Raw genomic sequence first — 15,553 nt, 5'->3', positions numbered from 1 at the left:
CCAGAGCCCGACCCCTCCTCGTCTTTTCCCACACCCTCTCGGCGATGCATCTGGAGCGCCGGCTAATCCGGAGGAGGGGATTATGGGCCACTTTCATCGGCGGCCACATTCACCCAGCGTCTTCAGCTCCTGCTTCTTTGTGTTTTAAAGCTCCTGGATCGCGGTGAAGAGGCGAACAATCCCAGAAATGCTTTTGTTGCGGCTCCTGAGACGTGCATCAATAGAGCCGCAGGCCGTGATTGAGGGCGTCTTTGGGTCTCTGGGCCCGTATTAATGGAAAGGTTGTTCTGCCAGCCTGGTGCGCGTCGAGCTGAACAGCTGCTCGGCTGTGAAGCACATCTGTGTGAAACGCCGGCTTGGGTAATGGTCCGTATTAACATGGCGGTGGATATACAGGGTCTCCAGTGAGCAGCGTAAGTGTGATTGTCTGTGATCGCTCTGCCGTATGCCACGGTGCCGGCTGCGGTTAAATGATTTATCGGGCAGACGAGAGTTTGGCACCTGGCTGTTTTATCGCCAAGAATGATATCAGCAGAATGCAATCGGGGCCCCGAGGAGACAATATACACACACATCTATGAGCTACAGATCTGCATAAGAAACAAACACACATACATTATTTTTATGATTGTTTACTTTATCTCAGGCTCACATTTCAGTTTGTGCTTAAATAAGTTTATAACCCGCACGAGAGGAGATGTCGGACATTACCCGGCTCACGACCACACGGTTACTCACCCCGATCTGAAACGGTCCAGTGAAATAGTCCAGATTCGCCTGGATGAAGCCGATGTTGTGCAAGCCAAGCTCCGCACATCTGTCCTTCGCTCGGACCAGGGACTCTTCCTTGTTCTCGATCAGGACCACCTGTGAGGGGAAAAAGCGGGCGAGAGCCTTCAGGGCCAAGAACAATGTTGTTGCAGAGGGAGATGCCAAACGGCCCCCTGTGTGTGAAGTTGCGTTCGTGAGGCGCAATTGTGAATGCTGGGTCGATTTATGGGAGTTCTGACATCAACTAAACTCTAGCAAGAACCCCACTTTTATCAGGGGAGAACAGACACACACTGGCTATATATGCAACGATTTTCTGGGAGTTTTGACATTAACAAAACTCTAACGAGAAAAAAGTCGCTACACAATTGTGTTTACATTCTTCTGTACCGCTGCAGCCGTGCGTGAACCTGGTGTCGGGATACACACGCTGGTCGACAATGGGGACTGTGTACTGTCACGCTGCCCGACGCACAGTCACCCTGCAGTGAATCGTGCTTTTATTTTCTCAGTTCCACTTGCTAGCAGTGAATGAAGCTGCTGAGCTCCAGGCAATGCATTCTGGGAGAAAAGGGATGCCTTACCTGGCACTGGGGCAGGGTGTGAGCCAGAACGATCCCCACGTGGCCCTGCGAACAAGGAGGACATGGAACGCTCAGAGAAGACCACACCAGAGAAGAGGAGTGGGGGAGAGAAGAGAGAGGAGAGGAGGAGAGGGAAGATAGGAAGAGAGAAGAGATAGGAGAGAGGAGAGAGGAAAGGGAGAGGAAGAGGAGAGGAGAAGGAGGGGAGGAGAGAGAGGAGGACATGAGAGAGGAGGAGTGGGGGAGAGAAGAGAGGACACGAGAGAGGAGGAGTGGAGGAGAGAAGAGATGGAGGAGGAGAGGGGAGATAGGAAGAGAGGAGAGGAGAGGGGAGACAAGAGAGGAGAGGAGGAGAAGAGAGGAGAGGGAGAGGAGAAGTGATGAGGGTCGAGAGCAGGAGAGGGGAGAGGAGAGAGGAGATAGAAGGAGATGAAAGAGGAGAGGGGAGAGGAAGAGAGAAAAGGAGAAGAGGACAGATGAGAGAGGAGGGGAGAGGGGGGAGGAGAGAGTGCCGTACCCCACCGCTGCAGAAATCCACCACCGTGTCCCCCGGCTGGGCCTGCTCGCTCACCATGGCCACCAGGTTGTTCAGCTGCTGCTGCTTGCGCGCGGCGCGGACGTCCGACATCCTCCCTGAGGCCAGCAGAGTCACACGAGTCACTGACGTCACTCAAAACTTGTCCTCTTATGTAACGTAGGGCTCAAATCCTACAGCGTTGTGTTATAGGCTATTCTCTGAGGTTTCGTCTGGTTAGAGTTTGATTTGCTGTATTAACAAAATAATCCCAAGTAAACGGTTTCTTAAGGGGTAAAAGTCAGGACATAATACGACAGTCAAAAAATAAATGCAAAATTCACAAGGTATCCAACGCAATGTGTCACAAAGTTTTCCTTCCCTCGTATATTTCCTGACAAAGAGAGTTGGCAAAGTGTGAAGCGAATTGTGTGCTGCTAGCAGAGCAAAATACAGACCGACACAAATCAGACCCAGACACAAGGTTGTGAGTTTCTTGGTCAGGGAAAGATTTTCCAATTAAAGCACAATGTCATAAACCATCCCGCACGGCCATAAAAGACTGAGAGTGTTGAAGGAGGTCCGTTAGCTAATACACAAGCGCCCGTCACACCCAGACATGGCACAACACATGTTCAGTTGCGTGTGTAAGCATGTCAACCCCATTAGAAAGTAATCTCTCCCCACTTGTTTCAAGTTGTAAAAGTGTCTGTCAGAGGACATTAAAAAGCTGATTCTGTACAATAAACGCATCCACTGGAGAACAGATTTCACCCCGGCTTTATTGCGCTCAGAGGGCCGCTGTCTCGTCCTCGGGAGGCAGGAAGTGAGTGTGTGTGTTCATGAGGGAGCCTGTTTTTTATTCTCTAAGATTAACAAGCGTCGGAAATTAGGGAGAGCTCCTCGGGTGGCTGTGAAAACCGAGGAGCTCAGTTCCTCTCCAGTCTGCGACTCGTCCCCGAGTTTCCCAGCTCTGTCAGACACATGAAGGAGTTCGGCAGGTCATGTGGAATACAATACAGAGAAGCGCACCGGCTCCAGCCTGGATGCTTCTTGCTCCCTCTCTCCCCACATCTCTAACCCGGGCATCTCACCGCATCGGCCCTCCGGAGTCCCGACTTTCAAATAGGCATTTTTCAAACAGCACCGCGTGGAGCGAGATAGGAATTTGCTCACAGAAGTGGTCACAGAAGTGCGCAGCGAGGGTCCGCCTGGCTAACTCAAACCATGCTTCGCCCCCCCCACCCCCACGCTCTGAATTGATGTCTGGCTGTTACTCTATCGGGGTATAAATCACGGGCGATGATGGTTTCGCTTCGCGCCGCGTCACGCTATAACACGCGCTATCAGAAACACATTATGTATGCTTTTCCTTTTCACGCATGTCAGGAAGATGATCTATGAAGGAGAGGCACTGAAAAGCCAGGGGCCTGGTTGTGTACAGCAGGGGTATCAGAGCCGTGCCTTTTCTGCATTGACTTTATCATCATTGTATGGAAATACACCACGGGGTTTTAAATGTTACAAACATGCACACTGTATGTCTGTCAGCTGACCCTTAATTATTATAAATGCTACTAAGAAACCCAAAGATTGTAGCTAGTGAAATACATCAAATCAACCCTTTGTGATTTTGTATCTCAGTTTTGTCTGTCAGAGGACACTGCGTGAGAAAATGAACTCCCCAAGAAAAATAAACAAGCAGAAACATCCCACGAGGGCAAACCAGCGCTCTCAGCCATCCACGGAGGGCAGTGCCCCCCCCAGGTGCTCCACGATGCACCAGCGATGAGAGGCATCTTCACCAGAACCAAAGGAGGGATTTAACAGAGGAAGCCAAGCTGATCCAACTGGAACAGCGCCGTGTTTTTCTCTCAGGATGCAGAATTATAGCTATTGACGCCTTCTATCCCGAGGGGAGCCGTTTCTATTAAAAAATACTGTTTAATTTGGCGCTTCCTGATGCGCCCCACCCCCCCGCGGCCTGCAGGTAAACCACACAGCACCGCAGACGCTCTGCCACCGGATCAGGTCAGGGCCTGCGAGAGAAAGCCCTCGACCCCGCTGTGCACGGAGACGGTGTGCTTTGAATCGCCGGCGTGTTGTCGTGATTAGAGATGCCGCCGGTGGTTGGTATTACTTGGGTGTTATAACCTGGCAATTAAAGTTACTCAAAACCTAGCAATTTCCAACCAGGCATTCTCTCCCCCAAAGACAAAGGAATCTGCTCTGAGATAAATCGTTAAAACTCCACCGCAGGACTGTAACAGATGGGAGATGGAGAGACGCGTGAGAGAGAGAGATGCAGGTGTTCCCAGCTCCCCACAGCGAGACGACCCCATAAACCAGGCACCGCACTGCGAGACACCGCGCCACGGGGATACGGCACAGCCCGTGATATGAAGTCCTTTGATGTGAAATGCGTCTCACACTGAAGTCTGCACTGTGGATCGCTGAGGAGCTCTTGGGAACTAATTTTCTTCAGTGAGATTTTACAAAACTGCGGGGTCAACAAGCCTATCAGTTTTCACAGCTTCCCCTCGTCAGAGAGTCTTCCTCCGCACGTTCGTCTTGACCGAGCCGTCTAGCCAGCAAGTCTGCGGACACACGCGGTCCACACTGAAGCCCTGGCGATGCGTCTGCGTGACTGGTTTCCCCCGGGTGTAAAATCACACAGAGTTCCTGCAGATACACTAGCAAGGGTCCTATAAACATGTGTCTCATATATTTATCAACCGTTATATAGATACTCTGACTTGGATTCTTTCAGATATTATTCACACTGTTACAATATATACGGCATGTCCAAATCACAGCTGACAGATCCCCGGGGTCATTATCAATGCAGGCATGACTGTCACACTGTTACCATGACTTGGTAATGTGAGTTATGAATATTTACATGACCTTGCATGTTTTTTTCTTTTTCTGCGGCTTAAAAACTGAGGAAAAAGTTATTTCTCCAAGTTATTAAACTGGATTTGGTCAAAATGATGGTACTTCATGTTGCAATACACCTGCTATCGCTTTAAATTATGTCACCAATTACGTAATGAACTTGATCTGGAATGACAAAGTGAAGCCTGATTATCTTTACCTTTTGAAATATAAAGTCACAGCTTTATTAAGACCCTACAGTTTACTTAGACCTGCAGACTATCTGTATGGTTTTAAAACGAAATATCCATCTTGACTTTTCACAACTAATGCCTCTACACTCGTAGCTGGAGAAAAGACAGATCTGGACCGACTTCCAGACACAACCAGGCCTCCTAAGACGAGGATGGGAAGTTATGTAATTTTCTTTATAATCGAGAAGAAAAATCTGAACAAAACAACAACTGTATTACTGTCAGCGAACAGAGGCCACAGATACTGTTCCTGAACAGACGCTAACCTTTGCTTTCAACTCTGTCGCGCCTACTTAGGAAATGCAACACAAGCTGTTTTTCTCCCTTTTACATGTCGATTGGAAACTCTCCAAAGAGAGATGGGTGCCAAAAATGAAATCTGTAAAAAAAGGACCCAAAAGACCAAAATCACAACTCAAAAACACAACTAAGTCTTCACTGCTGTTCTGGCACGGCTTTTAAAGATTTTGATGTCTGCTGTGAAAGATTAACGCTGCACGGACACCCAGCCTGACTAAACAGTCACAATAAACCTATTTGGAAACTCTTCAAAGCCTCTCTGAGGAGTTGGGATTGTGAGAGGGGGCCACACTTCGTTCAGAGAGCTTACGACTACAAATTATGTAAGACATCTATGTACTACCTATCAAGATAACACTCTGCCTGCCTCACTCCTGTACCTGGTAGCGGCAGCACTACACAATCGTACGGAGAGGTTTATAAACGATTCCCCGTGGGACAGTACTCAATCCGCACGCGTGTCTTAATGGAAAGTATCATTGAGTCTTTGTTTTCGCTGCCTGGTATTCCTATGCACAAAATATATACATATAAATCGCCTCGCATGATCCTAATCCTCACAAACAAGCCCGTGAAGGATTGCATGTGTTGTGGGCTGCTTTCCTGGCATTCGTCTCCTCTTCTTGATCTCTTTACCTCTCTTAAAGTAGCAGCCTGTATTCTTGGGGTCTCTTACCAGGAAAGCTGACGCCACAATACCGGGGAAAAATTTGACACGCAGGGCAGGTATTTATCAGCTTTTCACATAAACCATCAGTGGTAGAAGAAAAATAATACTTCTGTTCAAAGAAAATATGTACATCTGGGACTGGAGCTGAAGAAAGCTTTAAGCCCCTTAGGTGTTATAGGGAACATTAAACTCCACAATGGCCAAAGACTTTGTGTTACTGTGACACTGTCGAGTATTTTCAACCACCCACGAAGTGACAATATTTATCAATAACACACATGGATTATCACTTATTAAACAGGTCTAAGATAGTGCCAGTGGTAAAGTGATTTTTAAAATAGTTTTCAATAAATGTGTTTTAAACTTAAACATGCACTGGAAGCTGGTATAAATAAACTTAATTTGGAGATTGAACTTGATCTTGGGATTTATTTATTTTAATCAGGGGAGGCTGGTTATCAATTTCCTTTGCTGTTCCAAGGAAATCAGTTTCAATTGTTCTTGAGACAAAAAGCCAAAGAACAACCGTTTTTAACTCTGTCCATTTGAAAAGTCAACCAAAGCGACTAAATCAGCTGGAGAATTACTGCTGGTGAAGGACCTAAGAAAGCACACCAGAGGGAAGTGTCTTGACTTCATGGACAGGGCTGAAGGGGCTCAAAGACCCGGGACCCTGTGGATGTCATGGTCTCAGCAGAGGTCTCTTGTGCAATAAGCCAGAGTTGAGCTCCTGAACTCTGCGGAGAAGCACAGATTGCCAGACCATGTCAACCCATCCAGAGACCACATGACCACACCAACACCGGCTGACGAGCTTCAGATTAGAAACAGCCGGGAAACTGATCCTTGTTTGTGTTAAAGTTGACCTGATGATCTACAGCGTCACTGACGCTAAATCAAAATGATTTCCATAGCCAAAATAGTTCAATATTGACGGAAACCACCGAGCCGGCGATGTGAAAGCAGGAGAGTCCCCTGAGAGACACAAACACGAGACCCCTTGCAAGCTGCCAAGCGGGGGAATTTCAAGTCTCCGCCTGCATCACTTCACAAAGTGTGGGGGTCATCAGACTGAACATAACAAAAGTGTGGGGGTCCTTAGCACCTAGATCGCTACAACCTTGGACTTGACTGTAAACATTGTTGAGTCTCCAAATAAACACCCAATAAACACTGACTTTAAATGCGACAGTATGAGGAAGTTGTGTGTGTGTGTAGGACACGTGCCAGGAACTGAGGAATCAGGACTTCACCCAAAACATACAAACGCACAATTGAGAGTTCAGAAGCTGCACCGACGTAAACCGCGTCAATATAAACAGATAAATGAAGGTCGTGAGGCGATCAGCACGAGAGTTTGCCGTCTGTCCTCTTGCTCAGGGAAAAAACAAAGTGTCAAGAGGCCAGCTGTACGCGACGCTGTACTGTAAGATAAGGATTTTTGTTTTAAATCTTCATGCTGGTGCAAGTTGAAGCATCAGCTGCTACACAACCCAAAAAAACAAACACACTCTGGTTTGGGGGAGGGAAAGGAAAAAAAAAAAAAAAAACACGGCTGAGGACACCCAGCAGCAGAGCGCCGCGGAGTCACGCACGCTTGGGATAAAAACAGCGGGAGCGGGATAATGAGGAATATTTTAACCATGGCCACCCACCAAGACTGAAGACTCCTCGTATGCAATGAAAGGATGCTAAGTATCACCCTGTTTTGATGCAGACTTGGATACAACACGGATACAAGCACACACAACTAAACCTAAAAAGTACCAAAGGAAAAGCAGGTACCGAAGCATGAGGTCCGTGGAAGAAATGGGGGGGAAGGGACCAGCGACCAAGATTTGATAACCTTATATCTTATTAAAGGATATCACACATTGAAATAATGGAACTAACACCCTTATTTAAACCTTTACACACAAATTAAAACTATTGGCACCGTCCGAAGTGGCAGATCTGGCTTCAGCTTTATTAACTTGTGAACCACGTGACCCCAAGGCAGGGTATCACACAGATGGACACACGGGCCACATGATCTGACGCACGTTTACGTGAATCGGTGTCACTCGAAACCGTGCGCCTGTCATCATCAAAACACGCCAAGAGCCGCGTTCAAAAACGGATTCATCTTCTTCCTCTAATTCCTTTTCTTTTCACACAAAACACCGGTCCTATTTCTGACGACCTGCTAACAACTCTGCTGGCAGCAACACGTGACGTCAGACACATTCAAGAGATACCACAGCGTCCCGGCCCAGTGAGGGGCTGCGGGCGTGCAAGTCCGGGCCCAGAGGGAATGTAAACCACACGAGAGGCCAACAAAACCGCACACACATCGGCCGACTCCGAGAGAGGGCTCTTATCTCTGCAGTGTCTCAGTCCCGCCCCTGCACCCGTCTGTCCACTATCTCTCACCGATGGGAATGTAAACACGGCCCGGCGTCGAGGACCGCGCATCTTCCTGAAGTGTGGTTCCTTTCTGTATTGCAGTGTAGTTTACTGCAGTATCGTTTAACAAGGTTATAGACACATACAATGTTTATATTATGATGTTTCGTTTCACTGAGTCATAATCGTTATAATAATAGTAAGGCACAGCTGTTGATTGTGTAAGTATATGGTAGTTGAATTGAAAGTAAACATCCCGTAACAAACGACAAACTAGACCAACAGTATGACAGAACAGAGAGTCGAGTTGAAATAAATTAATCAGGGCAACAAACTACAGAAAAGGTCAATTTTCCACGTATTTTCTTAACCAGATGCTAATAAGGTTTTCATTTGCATTTAAACTCTTACCTCCAGTGAGACTGCTAGGTAAGAGCTGATTTAATTTGAATACTGAACAGAGAAACAACATTATATTAAACTCATCTTGCAATCATTTTTCTGTTTTAATTAGGAAACAAATAGCTTTTACATTCGTTTCCAATTCTAGCCCCGAGCAGGAGAATATAGAGTCTGTGAAACTGATTTTAACACCTTTGCTGTGAACGAGAACGTGGCAAAATCGATGTCTTTATTTACTTGATAAAACGTGTAATTAACTTTGCTAAAGAGAGCCCACCATCTTTTCCTCAGAGGCTAGCGAGACCCAGTTATTATATTTATACAATTAAGATTATATTGAACAGTGGTGCATTAATCACAAACGGGTTTAACCTTTACAAAGGGTTCTTGTCCTGAATTACACACTTATTAGCAAAAACACGGGTAAAATGTTTCGTCCTTATAAAAGCTCATATTTTATTAACGTTTATTATGACGTTGTTGACATGTTGCCCATAAAATCCACATGCAGGCACCTGGTGGACACACACCCAGTGATTAAAACCCATGTCGTTCGAACCCTTGTGCCCAAAAAACTGATTTACTCACAATAGAGTCATTCAACACTTTTAGGGACCGGACCCCAATGGAAACACTTGGGTTCGGTCATTAAAAACTTGAGCATGAAGCTGACGGACAGAAAACACTGCAGTGAAGTGTTTAGACCAGGCGCTGCACGTTATTCATTGTGTAATGGTTTATAAGAAGTGTAAAAAAAGATAAATACAGGTATTACACCACAACTAAAAGCAACATTCTCCCGGCACACACCAGATCCTGCTGTTTCGGGATAGAAGAACCCAAAATTAAGCCAAATCTGAGCACCGCCACAGAAACGGCAACTGTGCCTTCTGGGAGTTAACGAGGAAAGACAGGAAAACCCGAACACACATCACAATCTCTTGGCGACAACGCTAGACTAGTCCAACACAAATTACAGCCCCTGCCACACAATCCTCCTTCCCTTCTGTCAGTGGAGAACGAAGTGTCAGTTTCCCAAGCACACGAACATAAAAGAAAGTGTGTCTCCGCCTGATATTGTTCTCTCTTCTAATCTGTGGCACTTTATCTGGATACTGAATATTCATGCAGAGAGCAGGCTTAAGCGGGCTTGAAAAACGGCATACTTACAACGCGGACCGGTGGAGATAATTTAAAAACAAATTAGCAACTCTGTGCGCATCATGCTAGACTGGCAGCAGCTCTAGCACAATAACACGCTGGCAGAGTGTTATCTTATGCACTTGGCACGGGCTCAGCTCATTTCATAGGCAATTCCCCGCTACCTTAAACGACGGCTGGCAGGAAGGAGAGAGAGTGATGACAGGAAGGGCGAAATTCACTCGGCCATATGTTCACAATTAAGCGTTTCATGAACCACAACAAAAGCTGCACTGGTACGCAGAGGTCTGTGTCGACAATCGAGCACCCTTTTCACACAAAGCGAGCTTCTCTCTTTCCTTACAACACTCCCGTCTGATCACGCCAGAGTTCAGGACTGATGACTGGGATTCGGAAGCGAGTGGCTCCCATACAGGCTCGTGTCTCTCTGGAAACCTTCCCAGAGACTCTTGTAGCGAGGCAGAGATTTTCGGGTGTGAATTGTACGTAGTCAAATGCTTTTTACTTGCTATTCTTCAGCCACATTTGTAAATCCTAAAACAAATATTCCTGTAACAAAACATGTGTCTGTAATGAGGAGGAACAATGGAAGGTGGTTTATTATCACCAACTGGGAGATGTTTAGTTTGTTCACTGAAGTCTCAAGCAGTCGAGAACAAGGTATATCTTTAAAGGATTAAAAATGAGAAAAAAAACGTGCGGTTTAGACTGATGTATTTACAGTGTAATGGTTTTTGGCCCACGACTCTGCGGTTGAAGTGTTTAATGTAGGATTAAACTCCGAGACTCTTTCACCGAGAGCTGCTGAGAGACGCGAAAACTCAGGGTAGACCATCGATATCGCACATATAACACCCATAGGCTCTTTATTTTAAGATGGTCAAAATAGTTCACTGAAAGGGTTGGGCACCACAGGACAAAGCGCAAGCTGAAGAGTGAAGTGTCTGTTCTGCAACCGGCATTATCCAGCCAGCAGAACATCGCAGCACGAGGTGTGAATGAGATCCCAGGATATACAGAGCGCTTATCCGGATCACCGCGGTGGTCGACACAGCGCACCCCTGAGTGGCAGGTCAGTCCGACCCCAGGACCCCAAGGAATCCGCCTGAACAAAGCCTGGGGCTCAAACAGCCTTCAACACTAAGGCACTTTTTATCTTCAGGAATAAAGTGACGAGACGGGTTTTTTCATCTCATACTTAAAAACAAGGATAAGGTGAGACCAGTGAGTTTGAACTTCCAAGACCAGTTCTGGAGAGCCTGGTTTCTATGCAAAACAGTTCCTAACACACAGAGCACGAACACACATGCGTGGAAGAGCATACTCGACCCGTCAGAAAACCCTCCTATCAGAGGAGAAAGCCGGGTATAAGAATTACGATTTTAGATTCAACATTACGAAGCCAATTAGTCTAATGTTATCAATTAATTAGACACAATGGTAGACTTGGGTAGGAGAAGGGGAACAACGGGAAGAAGACACACACCAGTTAAACCAAACTGTGCTCTAATAGGTGAGAAACGAACAGGAGATGTGAGCTGTATGACATCACTCACTGTGGACTGAATTCCTATCAAGATATTATGGGTCCGTTGTTCCAGGCAGTTAGGCTGTACTGGTTAGCATCGAGAATAGATATTTCAAATACATTTTTAACAAGGAATGCACAAATTCTGTTAATGATTTAGAGCTCTTTAAAAAGCCGGAAAAAAAGTAATAAAATGTGGAATTATAGTACAATCCCTCTGTCGAAATATACCTAGTGACCCAGACGGTGAAAGGCTTCGGGCGGCAGTTTAAGCTCCCGTCCACTTCTTGCCAGTGTTATAAACGGCTATGAAAGTCATATTAACAAGAAACGAAAGCAGATCAACTATCTAAAAGGACGATTTGACAGAAGCAGGACAGAGAAATGTGCTTTTGTAAACTGCTGTACAAACTTGGCGTCGGCGATACTGCATCCGAACATTTTCTCTCGGAAATGAACAAGAGATTTTGTTTGTTTTTTAAAGTATGTGGTCTGAAAGCTAGGATAAGGGTGGACAAAAACCCAACACAGTCCTTGCCTGTGTGAGTGTCAGCGCTACTGAAATGATAACGATGATAACAACTCATTCCCTCATCTTTAATGGGAAACGACAACCCAGGCCTTCCAGCTTGTCTCCCACCTCCTGTACCCGGAAGACCAGGGCCGTTTCTGTGGGTTATTATCATAATCTCTTAAATTTACAGTAAGCCCTTTGTTTTCCCGAGCTGTCAGGTAATGTGCCGTGATGCTTCATCGGGAACCGTGTCATCTCTGCTCCCCCCGCAGGCTTCGGAAACCACAGCCGCCCGGCTCCATCCCCGTTCCCGGCGCATTCCCCCGGGATGAGTCAGGCGCTGGCCACGGTCCAAGTGCTGCCCGGCTCTCGTGACGGGGGGCCTCCGGTCTTGGATCCACGCGGGGGCAGGTGGGGGGCTGACAGGGCAAAGGCCCGCCCGCCGCCTCTCGGAGCGATAAAGGGGTCCGCACTCAAGGGTCGAGGGTCACGGCGTTCAGCGGCCCGGGAATAGTCACACACACCTGCCCTCAGGCGGATTGAAAACGAGGAAATTATGAAGCAAACGTGTGCGTGTGTGTGTTGCTCATTTAAATTGGGTGAAGGATTCTCTCTTTTTCTTTCTGTCTTTTCCCCTGGCTCGGATTCAGAGCCGGCTGAAATGAAACCACTGTAATTGTCTGTGCAAGGCATCACACTTCACAGGGGGGAAATAGGAATAATAAGAATAACAACATCATCATCTTTGGCTCGGCTGCAATTGTTTGAGGAAACCTGTTATCTTGCTCAGGCTGACAGACATGGGTTTATGCATTGTGTTTGTCAGGGAAGGATGACTTACTCCTCCTCTATACTTTTATACCTTAAAATACGGCTTCTTTCTCACAGTCTAATCACAGAGAGCCGGGATCCAGGCAAAGACTTACGGATAGTAAAAATGTACCAAACGGAAGCTCTGTGTCAAACTGCGTTACGCGGCCATCGCGAGGATGGGGCCGGGGACGGCAGGGCCCCCCGCTGCACATCTGTTCGGCTTTAGTTGTGCGGCGCTTACGGTACTTTCACTTCACCACGACACGCGCTCCCCCTTCCCAGGGCGCAGACGCAACCTCGCGCCCCACAGTGCGCCCCTACGTCGCATTCGGACGCAGTTATAGGGGCGTGATGATGCTCTGAAGTCACAATAAGGACAAAGCTGCAGAAAACACATGTCACAACACACTAGATGAATTTACAGGGCGTCCTCTCGTTCGCAAAACCGTGCGATGTCGTGTGTCTAAACAAAACTCGATACGTGCGTACAAACTGATAGTAATTTTTCTTTTTTTTGTTTCCGGAATGCATTGAATCGCAGAAAAGAGGTCAAAATGCAACATTCACTCTCGATGAAGCGGTCAAAGATGTTCTAGCAACAGACAACACTAGTGGGGGCTTTGAGTAAATAGTGGATGCTCACAATAACCATGTCTTGTAGTTTCTGAATGTGTACAACACTTTGGCACAGCGGTCTATATGCTATGGGGATATAATTTGCTGTCGACTCTCATTAAAGAAAGAGAAAATTGTTTTCTCTGCTTTCATGGAGGTGGCAGTGGTGGAGAGCGGGGTAGTTTTAAAATCACAGGGCTCGTTATTTTCCCCAAAAACGCTCCCATTAATTTTCATATGCACCCCACACCAGTCAATTGATGGGCAGGGAAAGTGCAATTTATATGCAAATACATAAAAGCATTTCGTCAATCGGAGACCTTAACGTGGGAGAGTAATACGGCTCTTGTCACTGGGTATGTTTGTTCTCCTGACTGAAGAATGGAGATCTGCAGAGGATGCATCTTGCACGTGATTTGCAAGGCAGATTGACAGGCTCGTTAAGGACCCAGTCCAGGTGACACGGCCTGGATCTGACCACGTCCCTCACTGGAGGACAGACTTTGATCTTCTGGACTGAAACATGACCCGATGAGCACCAGGGTGATGATCTATTTAACACATCCTGTCCATGTAACTCAGCCCCAGTACACTGAGCCGTTGTGTTTAGTTCAGTGAAACGTTGTTCATAATTGTTTTTAGTTCGTTCGGCTCTGAGGATCATTACACTTCTAAAGGATATATACTAAGGAAGAGCTGGTGCAAAAAGCAGGCTGATCTTTTCAAATGATCGCCAATGATCCCCATAACGAATTTCTAACTTCCACCTGAGACAATGATTAATTTAGCTTAACCCTCCTAAATATTGCTCATTAAAATGTTATCAATAAAGTCTGCAGACATGGAAGAATCAATGGAGTGGCCTTCAGCTATTTCAACAATTCCCCTGGAGGAATTCCAGCCAGGACCTCCGCTCAGATTCCTTCACAGGTGAGAGCAACTGAAGAGCGGCCGACCCCGGCAGATGTTTGCCAGGTCACAGATGGTCTGCTCTTGGGACCCAGATAACCTCTTGAAAGGCCCGGACCGCCGGTGTTGAGAGACACCAGTGCCCGTTAAAGACAACAAACAAGACGAAGAAGAACAAAGCGGCTGAAAGATGCATGTCAAAGCCACAGCGAGAGAGCACTCGAGACGGTGTGTTATTACATCGCCTCTGCGTTCATCTGCAACGAGAAAGTGCTGTGTTCAGCTGCTGAAGACATTCATTGTCAACACGCGTCCCACAATAACGAACACGTTCCCCTCGTTATTTTAATCTGAAGATAAAGATCGCGGAAAATCCACTCCGAGAAGGTTACATATAGAAAAGGACCAGATCCCACCCCCCCCCCCCAAAATTCACACACAGCATTTAATTGTTTATCATTTCTAAAAACAACATCGCCGTCTACTAACCTTCCTCAAGAGTTTAAATGATTTTAACTCATGGGAAAACTCTGCTTATGAGAGAAGGGGGATTATATGTATTTCTGCCAGATATAAACGTTTCCTGTGCCGAAACTAATTGTGTCATTACCCTCAGAAAACAAAGCTCATCTGGCATCAAAAATGAAGAGAAAAACGCACTAAGATGGGGGCTGAGATCAGAAATTATAAACACCTATATGTCATCCAAGAACCAGAGAGCTCCTTCCAAACTGTGATCAGACGGGAGTGACAGATTTCTTTATGGGGGAAAAAAACAACAGAGCAAAGTGAACAATAGCCCAGTGTGATGCCTCTTATGTGACATTACAGTGAATATTGCTACTGCAGGATGAGACGCTGTACTCCGGGCTTCCTGCCCTGGGAAGTGCGAGAGCCGGGCTCGGAAGCACCTTTGTTGAGTGCTTAATCAGGTAATTGGTGCTTTTACCAGGCAGGTGCAGCTGGCGATTACGGGGATTTGTAAACCCCGAGCCGTGCTTAACGGGCCACTCTTCTCTGTGTCAAAGAAAAGCATGACTAACAAGAGAGAAAGGAAGAAAGAGAGAGAGAAAGATAGGAGTCTCTGATCTTGTCTGTACAAAAAAAAAAGCACCCAGGCTATTCTGATCCAACGGCACGATTGTTTCGAGGGCAGTGAGAGCCAGAGAGAAAAGACAAAGGTGTGTTCGAAAGAGGTGGGGAGAGGTCTCGAGCACCTGTCTGCGTGTTGTTGAGGTTTAAATGTCTTATTCGCT

At 46.6% G+C, this 15,553-nt stretch overlaps 1 protein-coding gene across 1 annotated transcript in view; it reads right to left on the bottom strand.

Moving 5' to 3' along the window:
- Window positions 1-15,553, bottom strand: part of gstcd (glutathione S-transferase, C-terminal domain containing) — a 33,815-nt gene that overhangs the window by 9,495 nt on the left and 8,767 nt on the right. Inside the window, exons 6-8 of the mRNA XM_066720656.1 lie at window positions 1,873-1,988; window positions 1,356-1,400; window positions 739-867 (exon numbers count right to left, since the gene is read on the bottom strand). Of these exons, the coding sequence (XP_066576753.1) occupies window positions 739-867; window positions 1,356-1,400; window positions 1,873-1,988 (290 nt within the window). The remainder of the gene's footprint in view (window positions 1-738; window positions 868-1,355; window positions 1,401-1,872; window positions 1,989-15,553) is intronic.

Source organism: Amia ocellicauda, chromosome 13 (assembly GCF_036373705.1).
Source record: "Amia ocellicauda isolate fAmiCal2 chromosome 13, fAmiCal2.hap1, whole genome shotgun sequence".
NCBI lineage: Eukaryota > Metazoa > Chordata > Actinopteri > Amiiformes > Amiidae > Amia > Amia ocellicauda.
This window is presented reverse-complemented; position numbering and strand designations above follow the sequence as displayed.